The sequence below is a fragment of the Emys orbicularis genome, chromosome 6 (genome assembly GCF_028017835.1).
Source record: "Emys orbicularis isolate rEmyOrb1 chromosome 6, rEmyOrb1.hap1, whole genome shotgun sequence".
Taxonomy (NCBI): Eukaryota; Metazoa; Chordata; order Testudines; family Emydidae; genus Emys; species Emys orbicularis.
The window spans coordinates 15,434,968-15,457,308 of record NC_088688.1 but is presented as its reverse complement, the minus strand read 5'-3'; the positions used below and the strand labels follow the sequence as shown (position 1 = coordinate 15,457,308).

General features: G+C 42.3%; 1 protein-coding gene across 3 annotated transcripts in view; it reads left to right on the top strand.

Annotated features, from left to right (window-relative positions):
• Positions 1 to 22,341, top strand: part of DYM (dymeclin) — a 348,564-nt gene that overhangs the window by 79,050 nt on the left and 247,173 nt on the right. For all 3 annotated transcript variants that reach the window (XM_065405941.1, XM_065405940.1, XM_065405937.1), the window contains exons 8-9: positions 8,436 to 8,561; positions 11,560 to 11,702. In XM_065405941.1, the coding sequence (XP_065262013.1) occupies positions 8,436 to 8,561; positions 11,560 to 11,702 (269 nt within the window). The remainder of the gene's footprint in view (positions 1 to 8,435; positions 8,562 to 11,559; positions 11,703 to 22,341) is intronic.

Below are 22,341 nucleotides of genomic sequence, written 5' to 3'. Positions count from 1 at the left end.
GCTACTGCTCTCAAAGGTAGTGACCCTTGGAAACGTGCAGGTCATCATAGATGGCTTCGCCGCGATGGGATTCCCAAACTGCGGTGGGGCTATAGATGGAACTCACATCCCTATCCTGGGACCGGAGCACCAGGCCAGCCAGTACATTAACCGAAAGGACTACTTTTCAGTGGTGCTGCAAGCACTGGTGGACCATAGGAGACGTCTTACAAACATCAACGTTGGATGGCCTGGCAAGGTTCATAACGCTCGTGTTTTCAGGAACTCTGGTCTGTTTAGACGGCTGCAGGAAGGTATTTACTTCCCGGACCACAAAATAACTGTTGGGGATGTGGAGATGCCTATAGTGATCCTCGGGGACCCAGCCTACCCGCTAATGCCCTGGCTCATGAAGCCCTATACAGGCGCCCTGGACAGTGAAAAAGAACTCTTCAACTACCGGCTGAGCAAGTGCAGAATGGTGGTGGAGTGTGCTTTTGGACATCTCAAGGGGAGATGGAGAAGCTTACTGACTCGCTCTGATCTCAGCGAAACCAATATCCCCATTGTTATTGCAGCTTGCTGTGTGCTCCACAATCTCTGTGAGAGCAAGGGGGAGACCTTTATGGCAGGGTGGGAGGTTGAGGCAAATAGCCTGGCTGCTGATTACGCCCAGCCAGACAGCCGGGCGATTAGAAGAGCCCAGCGGAACGCGCTATGCATCCAGGAGGCTTTGAAAGCTAGGTTCCTCAGTGAGCAGGGTAACCTGTCACTATTAAGTTTGTTTAAAGAGAAGCTGAACCTGCCCCCGTTTCTTTACCCAGTTAATGTTGACTATCCTCTCCAGTTACATACCCCGTTCACCCCGTTCACCCCGTTCACCCCCTTCCAACACACTCTCCTCTAAAAGAACATGACGGAAACAGTAATTAACAGAAACATATTTTTTATTAGCAACTACACAGTTAGGGGATGACACTGGGACGGGGGCTTGGGTGAGGTGCTTTTGGAGTGAAGGAAAGGACTTATCAAAAATTTGGGAATGAGAGCCGTCTGGTACTTGAGCAGTCTGCAGGGGTGGAGTGACAGTATTCACGTCCCCTGCCGCCCCTCCTTCTTGGGACTTTGGGTGAGGGGGGGATGGGACTTTGTGGCGGGGGAGGGCGGTTAGAGAGAGACTGCAGCGGGGCTCTGTCCTCCTGCCTCCGGTCCTGCAGAACATCCACAAGGCGCTGGAGCGTGTCCGTTTGCTCCCTCATTAGTCCAAGCAGCGTTTGAGTCGCCTGCTGGTCTTCCTGCCACCACCTCTCCTCCCGTTCGCTGTGTGATCGCTGGTATTGCGAAATGTTCTCCCTCCACTGGGTCTGCTGGGCCGCCTCGGCTCGGGAGCAGCCCATAAGTTCTGAGAACATGTCGTCCCGTGTCCTTTTCTTTCTCTGCCTAATCTGCGCCAGCCTCTGGGAGGGGGATGCCGGGGTAGGTCGGGAGACAGTCGCAGCTGTGGGATGGGAAAAAGGGAGTGAATTCCTCACAAAGATAAATTTTTGTGAACAATGAACATAGTCTTTCTCTGTGAACAAGACCATGCACAGCACCTATCACATGCGCACTCAGGACAAGGTCGAATTTTTGGCCTTCGCATTCAGTGCCTGGGGTCTTGCAGTGGAGATCAGACAAGCGGGGCAGGACAGCGGAATTCGGGTAGCAGGCTGACATGGTAAGCCGTAGACTTTTGGCTGCTTAAAACTTAAATTATAGCAGTGCCCTCCTTTCACGTTCAAAGCAATGCTGCTAGCGTTGGCCAGTTCCTGCTGCCAGCAATCCGGCAAGCATGAACTCTGCCCCTGTCGCACCCCCCGCGGCTGTCCCCGGGAAAGATCCCTGTATGCTGCCCCTCTCCCGTCTCCACCGTGTGGCTGTAAACCGCCGGTTACAGTTATGTAAAGGAACAAGCAAGCAGTCCCAATACTAACATTCCCCCTAATTCAAAGCAGGTCACCATGAGCGACATCACTCTGCTGAGGATTTCTGAAACAGAGAAAGACCGCATGCTGTGTGAAAGCCAGCAAAAACCAGGGCCATATGCCGCCATGCTCTGCAAGGCAATGATCCCAGAGTATTTGATGATAGCCTGGCGCGGAAAAGTTTCCTACCACGGAGGACACAATAAGGCCGCTCTCCCCAGGAACCTCATGCAAAGGCTTTCCAATTACCTCCAGGAGAGCTTCGTGGAGATGTCCCATGAGGATTTCAGCTCTATCCCCGGACATATAGACCTTATTTTCCAGTAGCTGCACTGGCAAGGACTAAAAAGTAGAGCGCCTAGGGCAAAGTCAGCATGATAAACCGGACATTGTTAGATTCTTTTGCAGTAGTTGCACTGCCAAGGACTAAAACGTTAAGCGCCTAGGGCAAACTAATCATGAAAAACCCATTGTTAATATTCCTGTTCTGTTCAAAATAAATGTTTACATGTTTAAAACACTTACCGACTGATCCTTCCCCTGATTCAGGGTCTGGGTTAACGCCTGGGGAGGGTTGGTAGGGGATCTCTGTGAGGGTGATGAAGAGATCTTGGCTGTCGGGGAAATCAGCGTTGTAAGCGCTGTCGACTGCCTTGTCCTCCTCATCTCCTTCCTCATCTTCCCCATCCGCTAACATCTCCGAGGAAGCGGCCGTCAACAATATCCCATCCTCAGAGTCCACGGTGAGTGGTGGGGTAGTGGTGGTGGCCGCACCTAGAATGGAATGCAGTGCCTCGTAGAAACGGCATGTCTGGGGCTGGGATCCGGAGCGTCCGTTTGCCTCTTTGGTCTTCTGGTACCCTTGTCTCAGCTCCTTGATTTTCACGCGGCACTGCGTTGCATCCCGGCTGTATCCTCTCTCTGTCATGGCTTTTGAGATCTTCTCGTAGATCTTTGCATTGCATTCCGTCTTTTCGATCGCAGCTCCGAAAGCACGGACTCATCGCCCCACACAGCGATCAGATCCAAGATTTCCCGATCAGTCCATGCTGGGGCCCTCTTTCTATTCTGAGATTGCATGGTCTCCTCTGCTGGAGAGCTCTGCATCGTTGCCAGTGCTGCTGAGCTCGCCACGATGTCCAAACAGGAAATGAGATTCAAACTGCCCAGACAGGAAAAGGAATTCAAATTTTCCCGGGGCTTTTCCTGTGTGGCTGGTCAGAGCATCCGAGCTCGGACTGCTGTCCAGAGCGTCAACAGAGTGGTGCACTGTGGGATAGCTCCCGGAGCTATTAGCGTCGATTTCCATCCACACCTAGCCTAATTTGACATGGCCATGTCGAATTTAGCACTACTCCCCTCGTTGGGGAGGAGTACAGAAGTCGAATTTAAGAGACCTCTATGTCGAACTAAATAACTTCGTTGTGTGGACGGGTGCAGGGTTAATTCGATTTAACGGCGCTAAATTCAACATAACCTCCTAGTGTAGACCAGGCCTAAGATTTCTGATTTATCCCAATTAATTTTATATTCTGTGAGATGTCCAAACTTATTAATAGTACTTAGGAGGTTAGGAATAGTAACCTTGGACTTTAAGATACACATACAAGAGCATCATCAACACAGAGCATAATTTTGTGCTCTGTTTGGCCTTCCAGGATACCTTTAAATATGTTAATGTGCTCAGATGGCAATGGCTAAAGGTTCTAGAGCTTAATCAAACAGAAGAGGAGAAAGGGGGCAGTTCCGCCTAGTACCTCTCTGTAATAGAAATGGGGGGGAAATAATACTATTGGTTACTACCCTGGAAGTTGAGTTAGAATATAAAAGCTTAATCCAAGCAATAGATTGGTTACCAAATCCAAATTTGGCGAACACATGAAAAAGATAGTCCTAGGCTAATGGTCACCAACTGGTCGATCGCGATCAACTGATCAGTCCTGGAGCCTCTGCCAGTGAATTGCAATCTCCGGCCGCTAAAAGTCCGGCGGCGCAGCGTGGCTCTGGCAGGCTGTCTGCCTGCCCTGGCTCCACACCACTCCCAGAAGTGGCTAGCTGCTGGCACGTCTCTGCGGCCGCTATGGGGAGGTAGCTCCATGCGTGGCCCCCGACCCCAGCACCGTCCCCGCAGCTCCCGTTGGCCAGGAACCAGCCAATGGGAGCTAAGGGGGCGGCGCTCGTGGGCACAGGCAGCGCACGGAGACCCGCTGCGTTGCCGACCGGGAGCTGCCTGTGGTAAGCCCCTCCCGGCCACAGCCTGCACCTCACACCCCCTCCTGCACCCCTGCCCCAACCCGGAGCCCCCTCCGGCACCCAAACTCCCTCCCAGAGCTTGCACCTCTCACTACTGCATCCCAACCCCCTGCCCCAGGCTCAGCCAGTGCACACCCCACAGTTGAGAATGTTACACTGATTTGTGACAATCTCTGAAGGATTTTGGATCTATAAACCACAAATGACACTAATAAAAAGTAAAACTTATGAAATGTCCAGTGGATTCTATGAGATTAGATGCTTCATTTCTTTTATAGCTGAGTCCATTCTGCGATTTTTAGAGGGGCATCTAAAAATTCCTTCAGAGAGTCAGAAGTCTGTGGTGGAGACAGTCCACTAAAAAAGTTATCTAGCGCATCTTTACTGATTTCCTCTTTAGCTAAATATAGTTTTGAATAAAATTGTTGAAATTGCTTATTAATATCTGACTCTGGTGTATATAATTTACTGCTGCTGTTTGTGAAGAGCTACTGTCTTATTTCTGTTAGCCTTTTTGCGTAAGTCTATGTGCCAACAGCTTGCCAGCTCTCTCGACAGATTCCTAGTAATTTTGTTTAAACAGAATAAAGCAAACTCAGCCTTTTTGGGACAGTGTTTGTTGGATTTCATATCTTTGATTGATGAAGGTTCTGTCTCTCTGGTGAGGGGACAGAAGCTTATTCTACATTCAAGGTCTTAATTTCCTTCACAAGGCTATCAATTCTATGTTCTCTCCATTTCTTTTTAAAGGTGGCATAAGAGATAATATGGCCTCTGATTAATGCTTAAAAGGCTTCCCAAAATGAGGGAGCTGATGAAGCACTGGGGACATATGTTTTGTTTTTCTGTTCTGGCTCCTGCTGGCTAGAGTTAATAAATGATGTATCAAACAGCAGCGAAGTATTTAATCTCACCATCAGAGGAGTGAAGTTCTGGAACAGCCTCCCAAGGGGAGCAGTGGGGACAAAAAAACAAACTGACTTCAAGACTGAGCTTGATAAATTTATGGAGGAGATGGTATGAGGAGACTGCCTATAATGGCATGTAGCTGATCTGTGACTGCTAACAGCAAATATCTCCAACGGTTGGTGATGGGACACTAGATGGGGAGAGCTCTGAATTACTACAGGGAATTCTTTTCCAAGTGTCTGGCTGGTGTTCTTGCCCACATGCTCAGGATCTAACTGATCATCATCATTTGGGACCAGGAAAGAATTTCCCCCCCAAGTCAGATTGGCAGAGACCCTGTTTTTGTGCTGCCTTCTGGGGCCCGGGTCACTTGCAGGTTTAAACTAGTGTAAATGGTGGATTCTCTGTAACTTCAAGTTTTTAAATCATGATTTGAGGACTTCCATAACTCATCCAGAGGTTATGGATCTATTACAGCAATGGGTGGGTGAGATTCTGTGGCCTGCAATGTGTGGAGGAGGTCAAACTAGATGATCATGATGGTCCCTTCTGCCCTTAAAGTGGGTATTTAATCTCCACATTTTAGTTGTGGGTGTATGCCCTTGAGGCTAAAAGATACATGTATAGGAGTATGGTCAGATGTAACAATAGTACTAATGCTACAATCAGAGGCAAAATTGATCAAGTCTGGACTATTTCTTAATGTCACAAGACTTGATTATGTTGAATGAGCTGCAGAAAAAAAGCCTGTAGTCTCTAGCTGTAGGATTACCCAGTCTCTGCACAGTCTGTAAACCTGAATCAGCTATATATGTATGAAGCACCTGATGAGTATTAGTGTTCTTATATGGAGATAGAGAAGATTTATCAAAGACCTGGTCTAGAAGTTTAATGTCTCCAGCTTTACTAACAATATCCTGGGCCATGTAATTTATATTTATGAAAAAATTTGGGATCATCCTGGTTTGGTGCATAGAGATTGGCAAAGATGATTATAGAATTGCGAATTTCAGCCTTGAGGACAGTAAATCTGCCTTCACTGTCAGAACTTGTGCTCAGAATATTAACATTCAACTTTGTATGTATTTAGTATGGCAATGCCTCTTGCTTTAGAATTAAAGCTACTAGAAAATGAGAGGCCTACCTAATCTCTATTCAGTTTACAAGCTACAAGTTCTGTCAGATCTGTCTCTTGGAGCATGGCAATGCCAACATTCTCTTTTTTAAGCATTGAGTATATTTTTTCCTTTTAAAGGATTATTAAAGCCCTTTATATTCTAGGAGACTTATTTAATTATGGGAGCCATCATTGTTAAAATATACCTGATAAAACATAGTCACTTTATGAATAAATGAGAAATGGCACGTTTTCCCAAGCAGCATACAGTTCTTGCATATCTAAGCAGCAAAAGTTATATAATCCAGTGGTGGGTGTTACTTCCCAGAACATATTCTATAGGAGTGGGAAGGAAATTCTCTGCATGGGAGGGTAGTAGAAGGGGGCAGAAAGGAATTAAATAAGTTTAAAAAAAAAAAACACCCTGGAAAAGATAGTGGTGTGAGAAATACATAGTAGTACCCTACAATCAGATAGAAGTATCTGTTTAAACTGTCCAAAATTACCCACTTGACACCCAGAGGGGCAGCTGGATAAGGTGAAACTTGGATATCCTCACATTCCCTGGGGCCCCAAACATTACAACTATAGTAAGCACCTATTACTAATAGAACATTGATCCACTGGTCCATAAGGAAGCACCATCTAATAAAACCATGATATGTAATTACTAATCCAGTGATAGTTTTTACATTGATGCTCCTTTCCCATGAATTAAGGCAATAGGAAGTAAATTGATGATAGCCCTTGAACCCCAATCAGAGAGAGAAAAAAGAAAAGAAACTAACATATCAATATCAACCTAGCACTTATCAACTTGTTTAGAGCAGCCATATCAGAGCTCAGAGAGCAGTACATAAATTCCATATGATTGGGTCATTCCCTAGATGTCTCCTCTTGTGTAGGAGGAGTTTGCAGATTTGTGAGGTATTTTTCTGCCTCTTAAGGAGAACTGAATGATGCTGTCGTCTTGCCATTCGTAAGATGGAGCATTGCCAGATATTTAATAAAATAGTTCAAGTCCATCGTCCTGGCCAGTTGTTTTGCTTGGTTAAAAGCTGACCTCATTGCAACCACATCATGGGCATAATCTTGAAAGAGTTGTATTTTAATTGCTGATTCTCCCCATACTAGCTCTTTCTTTTCTCTGGATTTTTGCAATATAAGCTTCTTAGTAGTAAACTTCAGGAATTTCACAATCAGTGCTCTAGGCCGACTTCTTGGAGCTGGCTTGGGGACAAGGGCCCAGTGTGCCTGTTTTATATCAAAACAAAAATCTACCAGCAGATGCAACATACTTAGCAATTTAGGGACAAATTCAGAGTGTTTACCTTTCTCTGTTCCTTCAGGGACATCCACAAACCTGATGTTACATTGTTGTTAGTGGTTTTCTAGCTCAATTAGCTTGGTCTTAATAGTCTTGATATAATTACAGTTCTTCATAACCTGCAAGTTGTTTTCTTTGAAGTCATCTTCCACTTCACCTGTCCATCTGAATCTCTGTCATGGTGGACTGTAGGGCGGAAACTGTAGATTTAATCTCAACAGTATTTGTAGCCACCTGTTGTGGGACAGTCATCAGCTGCACTCCATCAGGCTCAGGCACTATCTTGTTTGTAGAAGTTGGGGAGGCAGATCTTTGGGGTTTTTTGGGGCTTTTGGAATCAGAGGAAGATGTGAGCTACAGGGCATCTTGGGGGTTTCAGTAGTCTGGTGCAATATTTCTTGGGGTTAGATGTTGTGTTTTAGGGGACGTTTGGGGATTCCCTGTGGGCCTCTTTAGAGCTCAAGCAACATGCATCCACATTGGTCTCAGTGCCCTCTGGTGTCCCTAAATATTTCCTGTATCAGAGCTGGCCTCTCAATTTTCTTTGTTCACTTTTAAAACAAATGTGTATGAAGTGTAAATGTCAGAGCAGTTTTTAAGATATATGCATTATTTTAGTGAGTGACTAAGCTTGGTCAAAAATTTAAAATTTTAGCCTGTATATTTTGGGTAGTTAAATGTGGTTGTTTTTTTTTTTTTAAAATACAGCCTCCTTTTTTTTGGCGGGGGGGAGGCTTTTTCGGAAACAGGCATAGATTGGATACAGGCCCAATGTGCTAAGCATTGTATAAACATAAATTTAGAACATTTTCTGATAATGTAAAAGTCAGTTTGTAAATAGAAACAATAGCTTAATCCTTATGACTATTCTCTCTTCTCCCTGCAGAGACATAACATACAGCATTTCCCTGGAAGCTGTGACGACACTTGTTGTCTTCCTTTCCTGCCAACTATTTCACAAGGAAATTCTGCGAGAGAGCGTCATTCATAAATACCTGATGCGTGGCCGATGGTACGTCACATTACAGTGCTGCATTCGACACAGAGAAAAGCAAATCGTTTTTCATGCTGTTGATAAACTTCTGTTCTGTGTTCATAGATTGTTGTACTTGTAGACAGTGTCAGGAGAGGAACATGTAATAACTTTTATTGCATTATGCTGCCACTTTAAAAAAAAAAAATCCAAAACATTGCCAAATGTTAGTGAAATGTTTCACATTTAAGGTTCCCCACACCCTGGTTTCAGTACAGCTTTATTTTGGATCCCGTTTGCCCTTATAACTTGATATGTATCCTTTATAAATTTTATTAATTACTTAAAACTTTTATTTTAAAAGAAATCATTTACTTTTATCTGTGGGTTTTTTGTATAGTATTCCTCTCTGTAGTACCTGAGTGCCTCAAAAATGCTCCTGAAATTATTCCCTGTCAGATAAGGAAGTATGAACCCTATTTGTATAGATGGGGAAAGTGAAAGACAGAGGCTTAGTAGGCCCTGATCTTGTAAACACTGAATCATATACTTAACTTTACTTACATGAATAGTCCCATTGGCTTTGGAGAATTTAGGGAATTAATTCTGAATTGTTTTTAAACATATTGTGGTGGTTTCCCTTGCTTTAATTTATTTAGTTCCAACAACTCTCTTCTCTACCACTAAGAGTCACTGAGGTGAGGTCATGTGTTTCACTAATCAATGTAAATTGGTCCCAACTAGTTTCATAACTATAAATGTTGGAGAAAATACAGTCTACCTGTTTTATGTAGCCAAGATGCAGAGGAATAATGGAATAAGAACTGTATATTTCCTTTCACTGAATAAAAATGTTCTTCTTGGGGGCAAAATATGATGGAGCAAATTGAAGGGATCCTATCAGTTTAAAAATTATACTGAAAACGAACGTAAGTCTGTAGGCCCCAGTCCTGCAAGCGATTCCATACAGTGCTCTGCTGAAGTCAGTGGGGCTCTGCAGGAGTCCACTTGTGCAGAGTTGCTTGTTACAGGATCACTACATTACTGATAACATCATAGATTATTAAAAGGGAAAGAATATTAAAAAAATCCCACTTTCCTGAGGGCTGTTTATGCTGTAGCTCTAAACTGTAAGAGAAACAAAAAATAAACACTGGCAATATTCGCTGTAGACAGTAATTCTCCTATAGGCCTGCTGTTGCTGCTTGCTCCTTTTTATATAGCTGATGGAGTGCTTGGCGCACATGTACAGCAATGGGCAAATCAGCATAAATGTCGGGATGGATAAAAATCAATGAATTTTTAAATAGCCCCCCCCCCCCCGATTTTTTTAAAATTTAAATTAAATAGAGATTTATTAATTAAAAATAGATTTATTAAAATTAAATTTGAAACTGACAACATATGTTAAGAACTAAATTTATAATCTATTACAATCCTTGAAATTAAATACAAAAATATGAAGCAGTACATATTTGCTGCGAAGTTTCCAAGAGAGTCAAGCCGCTGAACTGGTGGAAATCACTGCCTAAGCATGGGGAACCGGAGTTTGCTAAGGTGCTAAATCAGCTTTTGAAAGCAGTAACCTCATCTGCAACTACATAGAGAATATTTTCTTCATTTCAGGTTATTGAACTAGTTTATTCAAAGTTAATAAACCAAATGGGAGTTGAAAAAGCAGGAAAGCTTGTTTTCCTCTTCCAATCTATGGATAAAAACTAATGAGAGGACTAGTGCTATTAATTCTATAATCTTTAAGGATGTGGTGATCAGAAACAAACAGTTCAATTCACTAACTACAAATACTTCCTTGGGTTACAAAAATTAATTTTAAATGAAAAATATGTTTTCATAAACTTTTTTTGTATGTATTCAATACATTTAAGGCAGTTTTATTTAATTAAAAATGGCTTTTGTGCATTTTCAAATTAATTTGATTTTCCATCCAAATAGAGCTTGACTCAAATCACAAGTAAAATATTAGTCAACTAGTAAAAAGTTAAGCTATATAATTGCTTAAATAAATGAGTATACAGTGTATCCTCCTGGTTAGCAAGAAACAACACTAAATTTAGTGTAACGGTTCTATGTAGTTGCAAATCAAACATTTTAATGGTTATCAATCAGTGAGATTCAACCTGTCTTTGGGAAAATAACTAAAATGTACAAATGCAAAATACAATTAAAATCAATTACTTAAATCACGGTTTCTTGCTTGTTGATTAAAATCAGTGATTTAAATTGCTTTGATTTAAATCAGTCCACTCTAATACGTGTTAATGTCCTTAAGATGGAGAAAGTGACCAGCATTAGGAGAGACTCTTTAAACAAGTATCTACAACCCTGGCTACCATTTACATTCTGGAGAACAAAAGGAGGCATCAAACCTATAACTTGGTCAAGTTGCATACCTCACTAAGTTTCCTTATTAAAGAGAAGAATGATGGTCTTGTGGATGAAGCACTGGGCTGTGAGCGGAGATACCTGGGATCTATTCCTGGCTGTCTCTGCCATTCTCAACTATTCCAGTCTTTATCTATCTCAAATATTTCTATAGAACCCATTGCCTTAGCACTTAAATAATAATAATCTGCCATAATTTCTACTTCCTTGGCTTTATGTTTAAGTAGTGAATATTGGGAAACCACTCTGAAGATGCAAGGCTCTAAGAATTTTATGGCATTTATTTTTTTCTCTTAAATCACTATACTACAGGAAAAATTATATTAAACATACTTATGTCTTATTTAACCTTAGACAAGATACTTAATTTCATTGTGCCTCAGCTTCCCCCTCTGTAAAACTGGGATGTTTACTGAATTAAGCCTCTGGGGATTAGGTAAGAGATCTCTAAGTTGCTTGGATGGAATGCACTGTAGAGGTGCTAAATATTCCAGTTCTGAGTTTTTATTCACATGGTTAATACCTGCCCTCTTGTGCAAATATATTTATATTAATCTCTCTTTTAAGTTCTAGTGCAGTTACCAATGTAGTTACTTAATGTACTTTGATAAATATTAGATTTTTTTCTTTTCAGTCTCCCATACACCAGCAGACTTGTGAAAACATTATTATATAACTTCATTAGACAAGAGAGAAGCCCTCCCCCAGGTTCCCATGTCTTCCAGCAGCAGACAGATGGAGGAGGATTGCTTTATGGTTTTGCATCTGGGGTGGCAAGTAAGTCTTACCTTTCCTCTAAACAGCTATCCAAATCTGTAGTTTGTGAAATAAGTTTTTTTTATACATGCAATTCATTTCCTTTTGCAGCGATAATACCTGTACCTGTGATTGTGGGGACTTAACCAGTAGCAGGGAGGAGTGAGCAGGAGCAGGGCCCAGTCCCAGAGAGGACTTTTTTTGCAGGTTTTAATAGGTTTGAGGACAGATCTGGAAAGTGGAGCCGGAACTGGGCAAAATTAGAAATAATTCAGAATCTCTGCCACTCTCAAGTATTCAAGTCATTATCAATCTCGAATATTTCTATAGAATCCATCGCCATAGCACTTTAATAATAATAACCTGCCATAATTTCTACCGCTTTGGCTTTAAGTAGTGAATATTGGGAAACCTCTCTGAAGATGTAAGGCTCTAAGAGTTATGGCAAAAAGAACAGGAGTACTTGTGGCACCTTGGAGACTAACAAATTTATTTGAGCATAAGCTTTCGTGGGCTACAGCCCACTTCTTCGGATGCATAGAATGGAACATATATTGGGGAGATATATATATACACATACAGAGAGCATGAAAAGGTGGGAGTTTCAAGAATCTATCTCCCCATGTAAGTATTCTCACACTTCTTATCAAACTGTCTGTACTGGGCTATCTTGATTATCACTTCAAAAGTTTTTTCTCTTACTTAATTGGCATCTCAGAGTTGGTAAGACAACTCCCACCTTTTCATGCTCTCTGTATGTGTACATATATCTCCTCAATATATGTTCCATTCTATGCATCCAAAGAAGTGGGCTGTAGCCCACAAAAGCTTACGCTCAAATAAATTTGTTAGTCTCTAAGGTGCCACAAGTACTCCTGTTCTTTTTGTGGATACAGACTAACACGGCTGCTACTCTGAAACCTGAGAGTTATGGCAGTTATTGTTTTCTCTTAAATTACTGTACTACAGGAAAAATTGCATTAAATATATTAAGTGTAATAACAAGGGAAAGCTTCTCCCAAGACATGATATGAATCATTCTTGTAAGCCATCCTTTTCTGGATGTCTGCCATAGTTTGAAGTAATTTTGTCTCTGCAACGATTGCAGATAAGTCTTAACTGCATCATTGCACGTGGTGGAAAGGTGGTCACATGCATTTTATTTTCATTTTCCTCTTGTTTAGAAGTGTATTGAAGAAAAATTAATTAGAAATAATTATGTCTGTACTTCTGCCAAATTACACATTGCAAGTTATGTAAAATGGTGACCATAAACTGATTGACCCTTTAACACCTCTGATTGTTTTAATCTAGGATTATACATTTTTTTTTGGTTGAATAGGAAGCAACAAACTTACATAATTATCTATTTGTTGTACTTGCTTGATGGAGCTGGAGGGATAGTGGCCTAATCAGTTTTGCAACACTTTATCTGTGCCTCCACTATGGGCACTATGTGGCACTGTAACCCATACTGTAAACCTAGAATACAGCGATTTAAAGGGGTTTTTCCGTCACTGTAACAGGTTTTTCCCTGAGCAACAGTAGCTAGGTTGACAGTAGCATTCTTCCCTCGACCTAGTCGAATCTACACTGATGGTTAGTTCAACATAGCTATTGCACTCAGGACTGTGGAGCTATGTTAACCTAAGTTTGAAGTGTGGACCAGACCTTATGCTCCAACATATCCAGATTCTAGAAGGTTGATGGTTAGTTACTTTCATCACAGGCACGGTATATAAACTGAGTACCATGTAGCTTGTTGTGGTTTGGTCTTCTGCTTAAAAACAGAGGTACTGTCTGCTGAGACGATACTAAAGGTCCTATGTCATCTTCCTAAGATTAGGGTTTTTCCTACTGTCCTTGATAACAGTTTTTCATCTGTCTTACTGTTGTGCTGAGTTCTGGCTTGTTGTTGCCAAGGGGAGGTTGTATTTCTGTATATGTGTGTTCAGTGTATAGTATGCAAAGTCCTTTGAGATGAGTAGTGCTACATAATGGGAAGAAGAGAATATATCTACTATGTTAAATAAACATTGTACATTCCTTTTTTTTTAAATCTGACCAGTTAAATGACTACTCCGTGCAAGTGTGTTGCTGCTGGAATGTAGACTTTCTATTTTATTCTTTTGTGCAATCCATTCAGTGACTGCTTCTCTAAGGAGTATTAAAATTCAGACCCTGAGTGGTTTGCCAGGAAATACTTTACAGTCCAACTGGGACTGTGTATCTGGATCTCCTCATGGAGGTGGTAAAAGAGCATGTCTTTATAACACAGTCCATAGTGCTAAACGTAGTGCTATTTACACATAGAGATATAGTTACACATCTTTATATCTGTTAGCCCATATTTCTTTCAAAATTTCAAATTCTGTTTACAGTTTTCTAATAGGGAAATATGCTGACATTGACAGTGTTTGAATTGTGCCCAGAATCTGTCATAAAGCAGTTGTTTCCCTTGCAATATAATTTGACACTTCTTTTTTAAATAACTGAACATTTATGTATACATATATTGTTTATAAAAATCATGTTATCCTGAGGGTTCTGACACCCAGTCCCTGTTCTACCCACCAATCCACTTTTCTTCCTCTTATTTCAGTCTTAGAAGGATATAGTGATAAGTACTTTAAAACTGTTTAAAAGGTGAGTTTCTGTATGGTTTGTGATCTTGTTTACAACATGGAAAACAACCTTTACTGTATATTTTCTTGATTCCTGCTGTTTCTCTCCATGTCTTCCTCCATAGTCCCAGGCTTTCCAATCATGCTCCAATATCTGCCCACTTCAAAGGGACATCAGCTACCATGGCCAAATTACCTACCCCTCCATACCCAGACCCCCCCCCCCCCCGAGCCTCATCCCCCCACACCTCCACTCTGCCAAGCCCCACCCTCTCCTGCATCTGGACCCTCTGTGAGCCCCTCCCCCTACACCCAGATGACCCACCGCTGAGCCCCCCCTTGAATTTGCACCCCGATGAGCCCCCCCGCACCTGGACTTCCCCGATAAGCCTTCACCTTCCCCCCCCACTGAGCCCCAACTAGCTGCACCTGGACCCCACCCCACCAAGGCCCACTCTCCCAGCATCAATGTTCCCTCTAAGCTGCGCAGCCGTGCAAGAGTCAAAGTGCCACACACTTGATTAGTAGAACCGTGCACCGCCGTGATGTGTGTTCCGGTGCTCCTCCCCCCGCTGCCCTGCTGCCGCGCTGCTCCTGCCCTCTGCTTTGGAGCCCCTGGCCAGCTGCTCCCGGGACCCTCTTGCTGTGCAGGGAGGGGCAGGGGGGAAGGGGTACTGATGTCAGGGGTGGAGGTGAGGTGGGGGGAGGGGACACCATGTTCCCCATCTCCACAGAGCGGGAGAAGGGGGACAGGGCTTGGCAATTAGATGCGGCTGCTGTGGTCTGTACGAGCCTTCACTGGTGAGTGCCTCTCTGCTTAAAGAGACAGCGCACGGTCTCTCATACACTTCCCCAGCAGCCAGCACACACACACACACACAGTCTGTGTGTGTGTGTGTGTGTGTGTGTGTGTGTGTCTCTCTCACACACACACACACACACACACACTGTCTCTTTCACACTCACCTCCCAACACATATTTGTGTTATTGTTTTTGTTGTTACTTGGTACTTCCTGCAATGCACATATAATATTCTCTGTAATTTTATTCTTTCAAAGTGCTGTTATTTTAGTTTTTTGACTGGTCTCTGCATTTCATAATTTATTTCTCTCTTATGCTTAAATTTAATTCTTTGAGTACTGAGTTCTAAAATGCCTAACCTGTCTTAACTGGAGTAATTATCCCTATGGTAACTTTTTAAAAATATATAGATATAATATATATTATATATGTTATATATAATTAGGTTTTTTGTTTCTACTGGTGGCGCACATCCGCACATTACCTTGATATTGGTGCACATAACAAAATTAATTCTGCACATGGGTCGAAAAAATTAGAGCGAACATTGCCCAGCACCCGGACTCACCCCTGCTGAGCCCTATCCCCCTCCACTCTCAGACCCTCCCCCCGCCGAGTCCCAACCACCCAATCACCTGGACCCCCCTGCACCCGGAATCTTCAACGAGCCCCTATGCATCCAGATCCCACACCCATTTAGACCCCTCACCAAGCTGCCTGCACCCAGATTGCCCCACAATGAACCCTCTCGCCCCACACGAAGCTCCTCTACACTTTGATCCTACTGGGCTGAGCCTACTTGCCCCACACCTGGATTGGGGGCCAAGGCTGTGCGTGCATGGGAGACTCTGTTCCTCTCGCTTGTTGTCCTGGTGCGCCTGGCGCGGAGGGGCAGGGCCCTGGGCTGTTTCTGGGGCAGTGCACTGTCAAGAGTCAGGTGCAGCCTCACTGCAGAGTCTGTATCCTGAGGTGGGTGGGGGGCCTGCAGAGTGATCTCCCATCTCTGTACAGCCAGTGGCCTGTGCTCCCCACTGCCATGGCAGAGCCTCCACATTTATTTATTGACAAATAAAATATGCAGAATTTTGCAGAATTTTAAAATATTGTGCACAGAATTTTTTTTTTTTGGGTGCAGAATTTTTAATTTATTAGCGCAAAATTCCCTCAGGAGTAAACAAATACAGCACTTGCATAGACTGGGCCTGTGTGTAGTGGATGGGATTGTGGGAATACAGGAAAGTTAAGCATCACGAATTACAGTATTTGCGTGCCCTCAAATCAATGATATAGAGAATACGGCAATCTGCTTGCCCTGTTCCAATCTATTCAAATTGCCACTGTTACAAATTCTTTTTCACACACATGGTGCCTCTGTGTGAATCCCTTCTTACTATATTTCCTTATCAAGTTCAAATTTTTTCTCCTCATCTCTGAAGTGCCGCACTCATGTGCTCTGTTCTCATCTCCTCCTATGCCTCTCTCCCCTTTACTCTTCCTAAACAAAACTTCTAACAACTCCCTTGGTGTTCTCCCACACTAGTTTTCATGCTTCTGCTTTCATTGCCATTGTTCCATCTCATGATGAATCAGTCTTCATTTAAAATTTTCTTAAAACACTATTTTCCCATGAAACCATTGAAGATCCACCCCAGGAAAAAAAAGACGTACTTGACTTGTCCTTTTTCTTTTAAAGTATTGCTCTAGTTTACTCGTGGTGGAATTCTGCACCAAAAAATTAAAAATTCTGCACACCATATTTTAAAATTCTGCAAAATTCTGCATATTTGTCAAAATAACACAATTATAATCACACCAGTTTCAATTATTTTGGCCATTTTTTTCAAAATACCTGTCACCAAATATGTTTGTAACAATACAGGTAACAAAAAAGATTCAGGAAATGTTTTTTGACAAATAGATTCTATACTAGGTATATTAATACAGAACTCTGAGTAATAATTTATTTAAACTACAAAACAGAACTGTATTTCCCACACCCCCCGAAACAGTGCAAAGGCTTGGGGGAGTCAGGGGTAACAGAGGAGCTGAGGAAGAGGGAAGTAAATTGCTGGGAAGGAGTCTGGGTGTGAACTTGGAGGGTTGTTGGGTATGGGTGGGAAAAGTATGGAACAGGTTTTTTGGGGTGGCGGGGAGGGATTGTTATGGAGCTTCCCCCATGCAGACCCTGGCTGACCCCTAGCCTCTCCCATTCAGTTAGGCACATCTGCCTCTGTCCCATGTGTGTGTCTGCCCTCACCCAGCCACTCCTCTGTCCCTATGTCTCCCTGTCCCCCCTCCACCTAGCCCATTGTGTCTCTGTGCCCTCACCCAGGCACTCCCCTGTCCCTGTGTCTCCCTGTACTCCACCCTGATGTCTCTGTGCTCCCACCCATCCTCCCTGTGTACCTGTACCCCTTCCCCGTGTCCTCATGTCTCTGTGCCCCCATCCAGCCACTCCCCTGTACCCCTTCCTCCATCCCAATGTGTGTCTAATGTACCATGACACTGTGTCTAATGTACCATGACACTGTGTCCCTGTACCTCCCTCCCCCCTGTGGCCCTGTGCCTGCACTCCTATTCAGCCCCTGTCCCAGTCTGTCCTCCCCCACTAGACCTTATGAGCCCCTGGCTGACCCCCCCAGCAGCCCCACACTGTCTGTCTCCCCATAGCCCCTGACTCCTGACCTGGTCCCCTGTGAAGAAGGCAGCTCTCTCTCTTCCCTCGCTGGTGGGGAGCTGCAGCTTTGTTCTATCGCCACAGCACCCTCTGGTGAGCAAAAGGCGGAAGATGATTTAGTTGGGGATTGGTCCTGCTTTGAGCAGGGGCTTGGACCTGATGACCTCCTGAGGTCCCTTCCAACCCTGATATTCTATGATTCTATACAGAAGTTATTTTCTGCTGGGAGCTGCTGCCATTCTTGCACCACAGCGCCCTCTCATGGGCAAAAGGCAGAACTGCAGCAACATTTCGGCAGAAGCTTTTTTCTGTGCAAAAACGTAGAAATCTGCGGGGCTCATTAATTATGTGCATGCGCAATAGCGCAGAATTCCCCCAGGAATATCTCGTTGTATTCATACGTGAGTCAGCTAGTGCTTCGTGTGCCTGAATTGTATTCTTTGTCATTTTAGAATATTAAATTTCTTTGGAGTATGGATCATAAGTGAAAATAAGAGGCAGTGTAGTGGTAATGTAAATTACATGTTGGTCAGTTCCTGACACTTCTAAGTTAAGCCCTGTGTGCTCCTCTGTTTCATATAGCATCAAATACATTGGCAGGGCACAATAAATAAATGTAAATGATTTTGAAAATGTAAGCACAAGTTTGCTGGCATGTAAAATTAAAAAGGTTGTAGAAGAGTTTTTAAATTAAGAGCTGGAGGAATACTGACAGAGACATCCCTTAAAGAAAGATCTATTAATGGAGATTCTCTATATCTGAGTAAGGAGGAGAGTATAGAATTTGCTAAAGCACAGGTAGGAACTGAAGGGAAACAGTCAAATGAAAAAGAATCCCATTCAATTACATTACTTAAAGGCAGACAGCTAAAAAGTGACATATTTTGTAAGTACTTGCATACAAATGCTGTAAGTTTAAATACTAAAATGGGCAAACTTGAGTACCTGGTATTAAAAAGAGATCAAACTAGCTAGAGACATAAAGGATAACAAGAAAACATTTTACAAATACATTAGAAGCAAGAGGAAGACCAAGGACAGGGTAGGCCCATTACTCGGTGCGGGGGGGGGGAACAATAACAGAAAATATGGAAATGGCCGAGGTGCTTAATGACTTTTGTTTCGGTTTTCACCAAGAAGGTTGGTGGTGATTGGACGTCTACCATAGTGAACACCAGTGAAAATGAGGTGGGATCAGAAGAGGCTAAAATGAGGAAAGAACAAGTTAAAAATTACTTATACAAATTAGATGTCTTCAAGTCACCAGGGACTGATGAAGTGCATCCTAGAATACTCAAGGAGCTGACTGAGGAGATATCTGAACCATTAGTGATTATCTTTGAAAAGTCATGGAAGATGGGAGAGATTCCAAAAGACTGGAAAAGGGCAAATATAGTGCCAATCTATAAAAAGGGAAATAAGAACAACCCGGGGAATTACAGACCAGTCATCTTAACTTCTGTACCCGGAAAGATAATGGAGCAAATAATTAAGCAATCAGTTTGCAAACATCTAGAAGATAATAAGGTAATAAGTAACAGCATAGATTTGTCAGGAACAGATCATGTCAAATCAACCTGATAGCTTTCTTTGACAGGGTAACAAGCCTTGTGAATGGGGGCAAGTGGTAGACGTGGTATATCTTGACTTTAGTCAAACTTTTGATACTGTCTCACATGACCTTTTCATAAAAAAACGAGGGAAATGCAAGCTAGATGGAGCTACTATAAGGTGGGTGCAAAACTGGTTGGAAAACCATTCCCAGAGAGTGGTTATCAGTGGTTCACAGTCATGCTGGAAGTACATAACGAGTGGGATCCTGCAGGGATCAGTTCTGGGTCCGGTTCTGTTCAATATCTTCATTAGTGATTTAGATAATGGCAGACAGAGTACAATTATAAAGTTTGCGGACGATACCAAACTGGGAGGGGTTGCAAGTGCTTTGGAGGATAGGATTAAAATTCAAAATGATCTGGACAAGCTGGAGAAGTGGTCTGAAGCTAGCTGAAGTAAATGGTCTGAAGTAAACACTATGTCATATCCATACAGAAAGCTGCTGAAAGGATCAGCCTCCATCGCCTAGTTGTTAAATTTTCTAACAAGTACTTTTGTGCTTTCTTCCATGCTGCCCTTCACACTTGGGAAAAGCTCCATGTAAACATTCACAAAACTGATTGATTATCCTCCTTAAAATCCCCCTTTTCCATGACGTCTGCAAAAATCTTGGCAGTGGTTAGGCTGCTGGTGTGCTGAGATCACTGCCTATAGTGCTGACCAATACTGTCTCATTGTTTCCTTGTGCTACGCCGTCTGTCTGTCTGTCCATTTGTGGTCTGTTGTCTTATATTGTATGTTCTTGGGGGCAGGCATTATCTTTTTTGTTCTGTGTTTGTATAGCACTTAGCACAATGAGGTCTTGGTTTATGACTAGATGCTCTGGTAATACAAATAATAATAATAATAGTGGTGACCATATGGTCCAGCTTGTTTACCAAGAGTTCTGCAGTACATTTCACATTATCTGGTGATGATATATATTTATTTGTATCATGTTAATACCCAGAGGTGTATACACAACGCATGGGGTGGTGGTATCCATGTCAGAATTTAGACTGACTATGCAGTTTAAATTTCTTCACCTGCATTCTGATCGCTATTTTATCTCCCTGAGATTATTCTAATATTCCAAATCCATGCCAGCTGAAAATAACCACCATTTTAAAAAACAAAAACAAAAACCTTGCTGTAAAAATGTTTGTCTCCTCCGATGTGGAATTTCCCCACAGAATTAAAGGAATTTGAGACCCAGAATGGAATACTGAGTCCTGCAACAGAGACAGTTTTAAGGTGTGATATCTCACAACCAGAAAAAGAAGCTTCATATTGTTTGAAAGGAGAGATTCTCTGCTTGCTAAACACTCTTGCTTCTAGCTCTGGGAGCTCCTGAGTGATTGAATTGGAAATTTAGGGCATTCTGGACAGTACAGCAAAGCTTCAATAGATAATTCTTAGAATTCTACATTTTAATTTTGTTCTAAATCTGTTATATTTGAACTCATGGTAAATAAGGGACCCTGCCTTTGCAGGCAGAGAGAGACCAAATAATAATAATACCTAGCTCATACTAGTGCTTTTCATCAGTAAATCTCAAAGCTCTTTGCAAAGGAGGTCAGTATTATCACCACTTTACAGAAGGGGAAACTGAGGTGAAGTGACTTGCTTAAGGTCACCTAGCAGGCCAGTTTCAGAGCTAGAAATAGAACCCAGGTCTCTTGAGATGCAGTTGAGTGCTTTAACCACTAGGCGCCACTGTCTCTCAGTAGCGTTTTAAGACTCTCAAACCTTTTCTAAAATAGTTGTTCTGTAAATTGTATGTGCGATGTACAGAACAGGTGGTGTCCTGGTGCTCATGGAAGATCTTTGTAAGTGTTGTGACCAGTGATGGGTGAAATTTTTTGACAGACTTTTTTCAGTGGAAGATGCAGATTTGGTGGCACCAAAACTTTCTGTGAATTTGTGTCAATGTTGCTAAATTATTTTGGTTAAAAAAAACCTGGAAAAAGCCCTAAAATACATATCTGAAACATTTAAAAAGATTCATTTTTGACATTTTCTAAACTAGAGGTTTAATTTTTTTGATTCATTTCTTGCTTACAAATTTCCCTATAATATATATATTTTTAAAAGTAAAAAATTGTTCAAAGTCAAAATGAAACATTTTTGTTTTGGGGTCAAACTAAATGTTTTGTTTGACCCCAAAATGACCTCCCCCCCCAATTGTATATATTTTGGTACTACCAGTGAACCAAAAAATCCGTTATTCTCCTGGCTCTGATTGACTTTGCAACTCACTGTTAAGATGTGTTACACATAAGTGATTTTTAAAGCATAACTTTTGGGGATGCCTATAAAGATAAATTAGTCTAATGTTGTGTTTTCTGCTGAAGTGAGGTTTTTACCATCCCCGTGCCTCAAAATAAATGGTTGAACTCATATATGCCATATTGCAAATATACTCATGCTGGGACATCCACAGTATACAAGAGCTAGCACACAACTTCATCAAATTTGTCTGAAAACAGGCATCCTTACCTATGACCTTAATGTGTAATTGTTAAATTTTGTCTCACTGGCTGTATTGATGAACTTGGTTAACAGTATATGTGTGGTGTGCTTTATGGTTAAAAATCAGAGGTATCTGTGTCTGTTGTGACTGCAGATAATATACATTTTTGTATGCCATAGTATATCTGTTACATTGGGTAATGTAGGTGTTCAATAATAGGGTCATTTAGTTGTAATGTAAAGAAGCATTCAACATGTCCTATATATGTGTGGTTCTAGTTAAAGCTGCATGTTTGCTAGTGAGTTTGACAGGGGAGTGCTGTCTCAGGCCGGGGCTACACTACAAAGTTATGTTGACGTAAGCTGCCTTGCATCACCCTAGTCATGCATGTGTCTACACTAAAATTTGTTTCCCACCAATGTAAGTGCCCCGCTAGGTGGACCTAGTAACACCACCTCCCTGAGCAGCATTAAGTCAATGTCGACATAAAG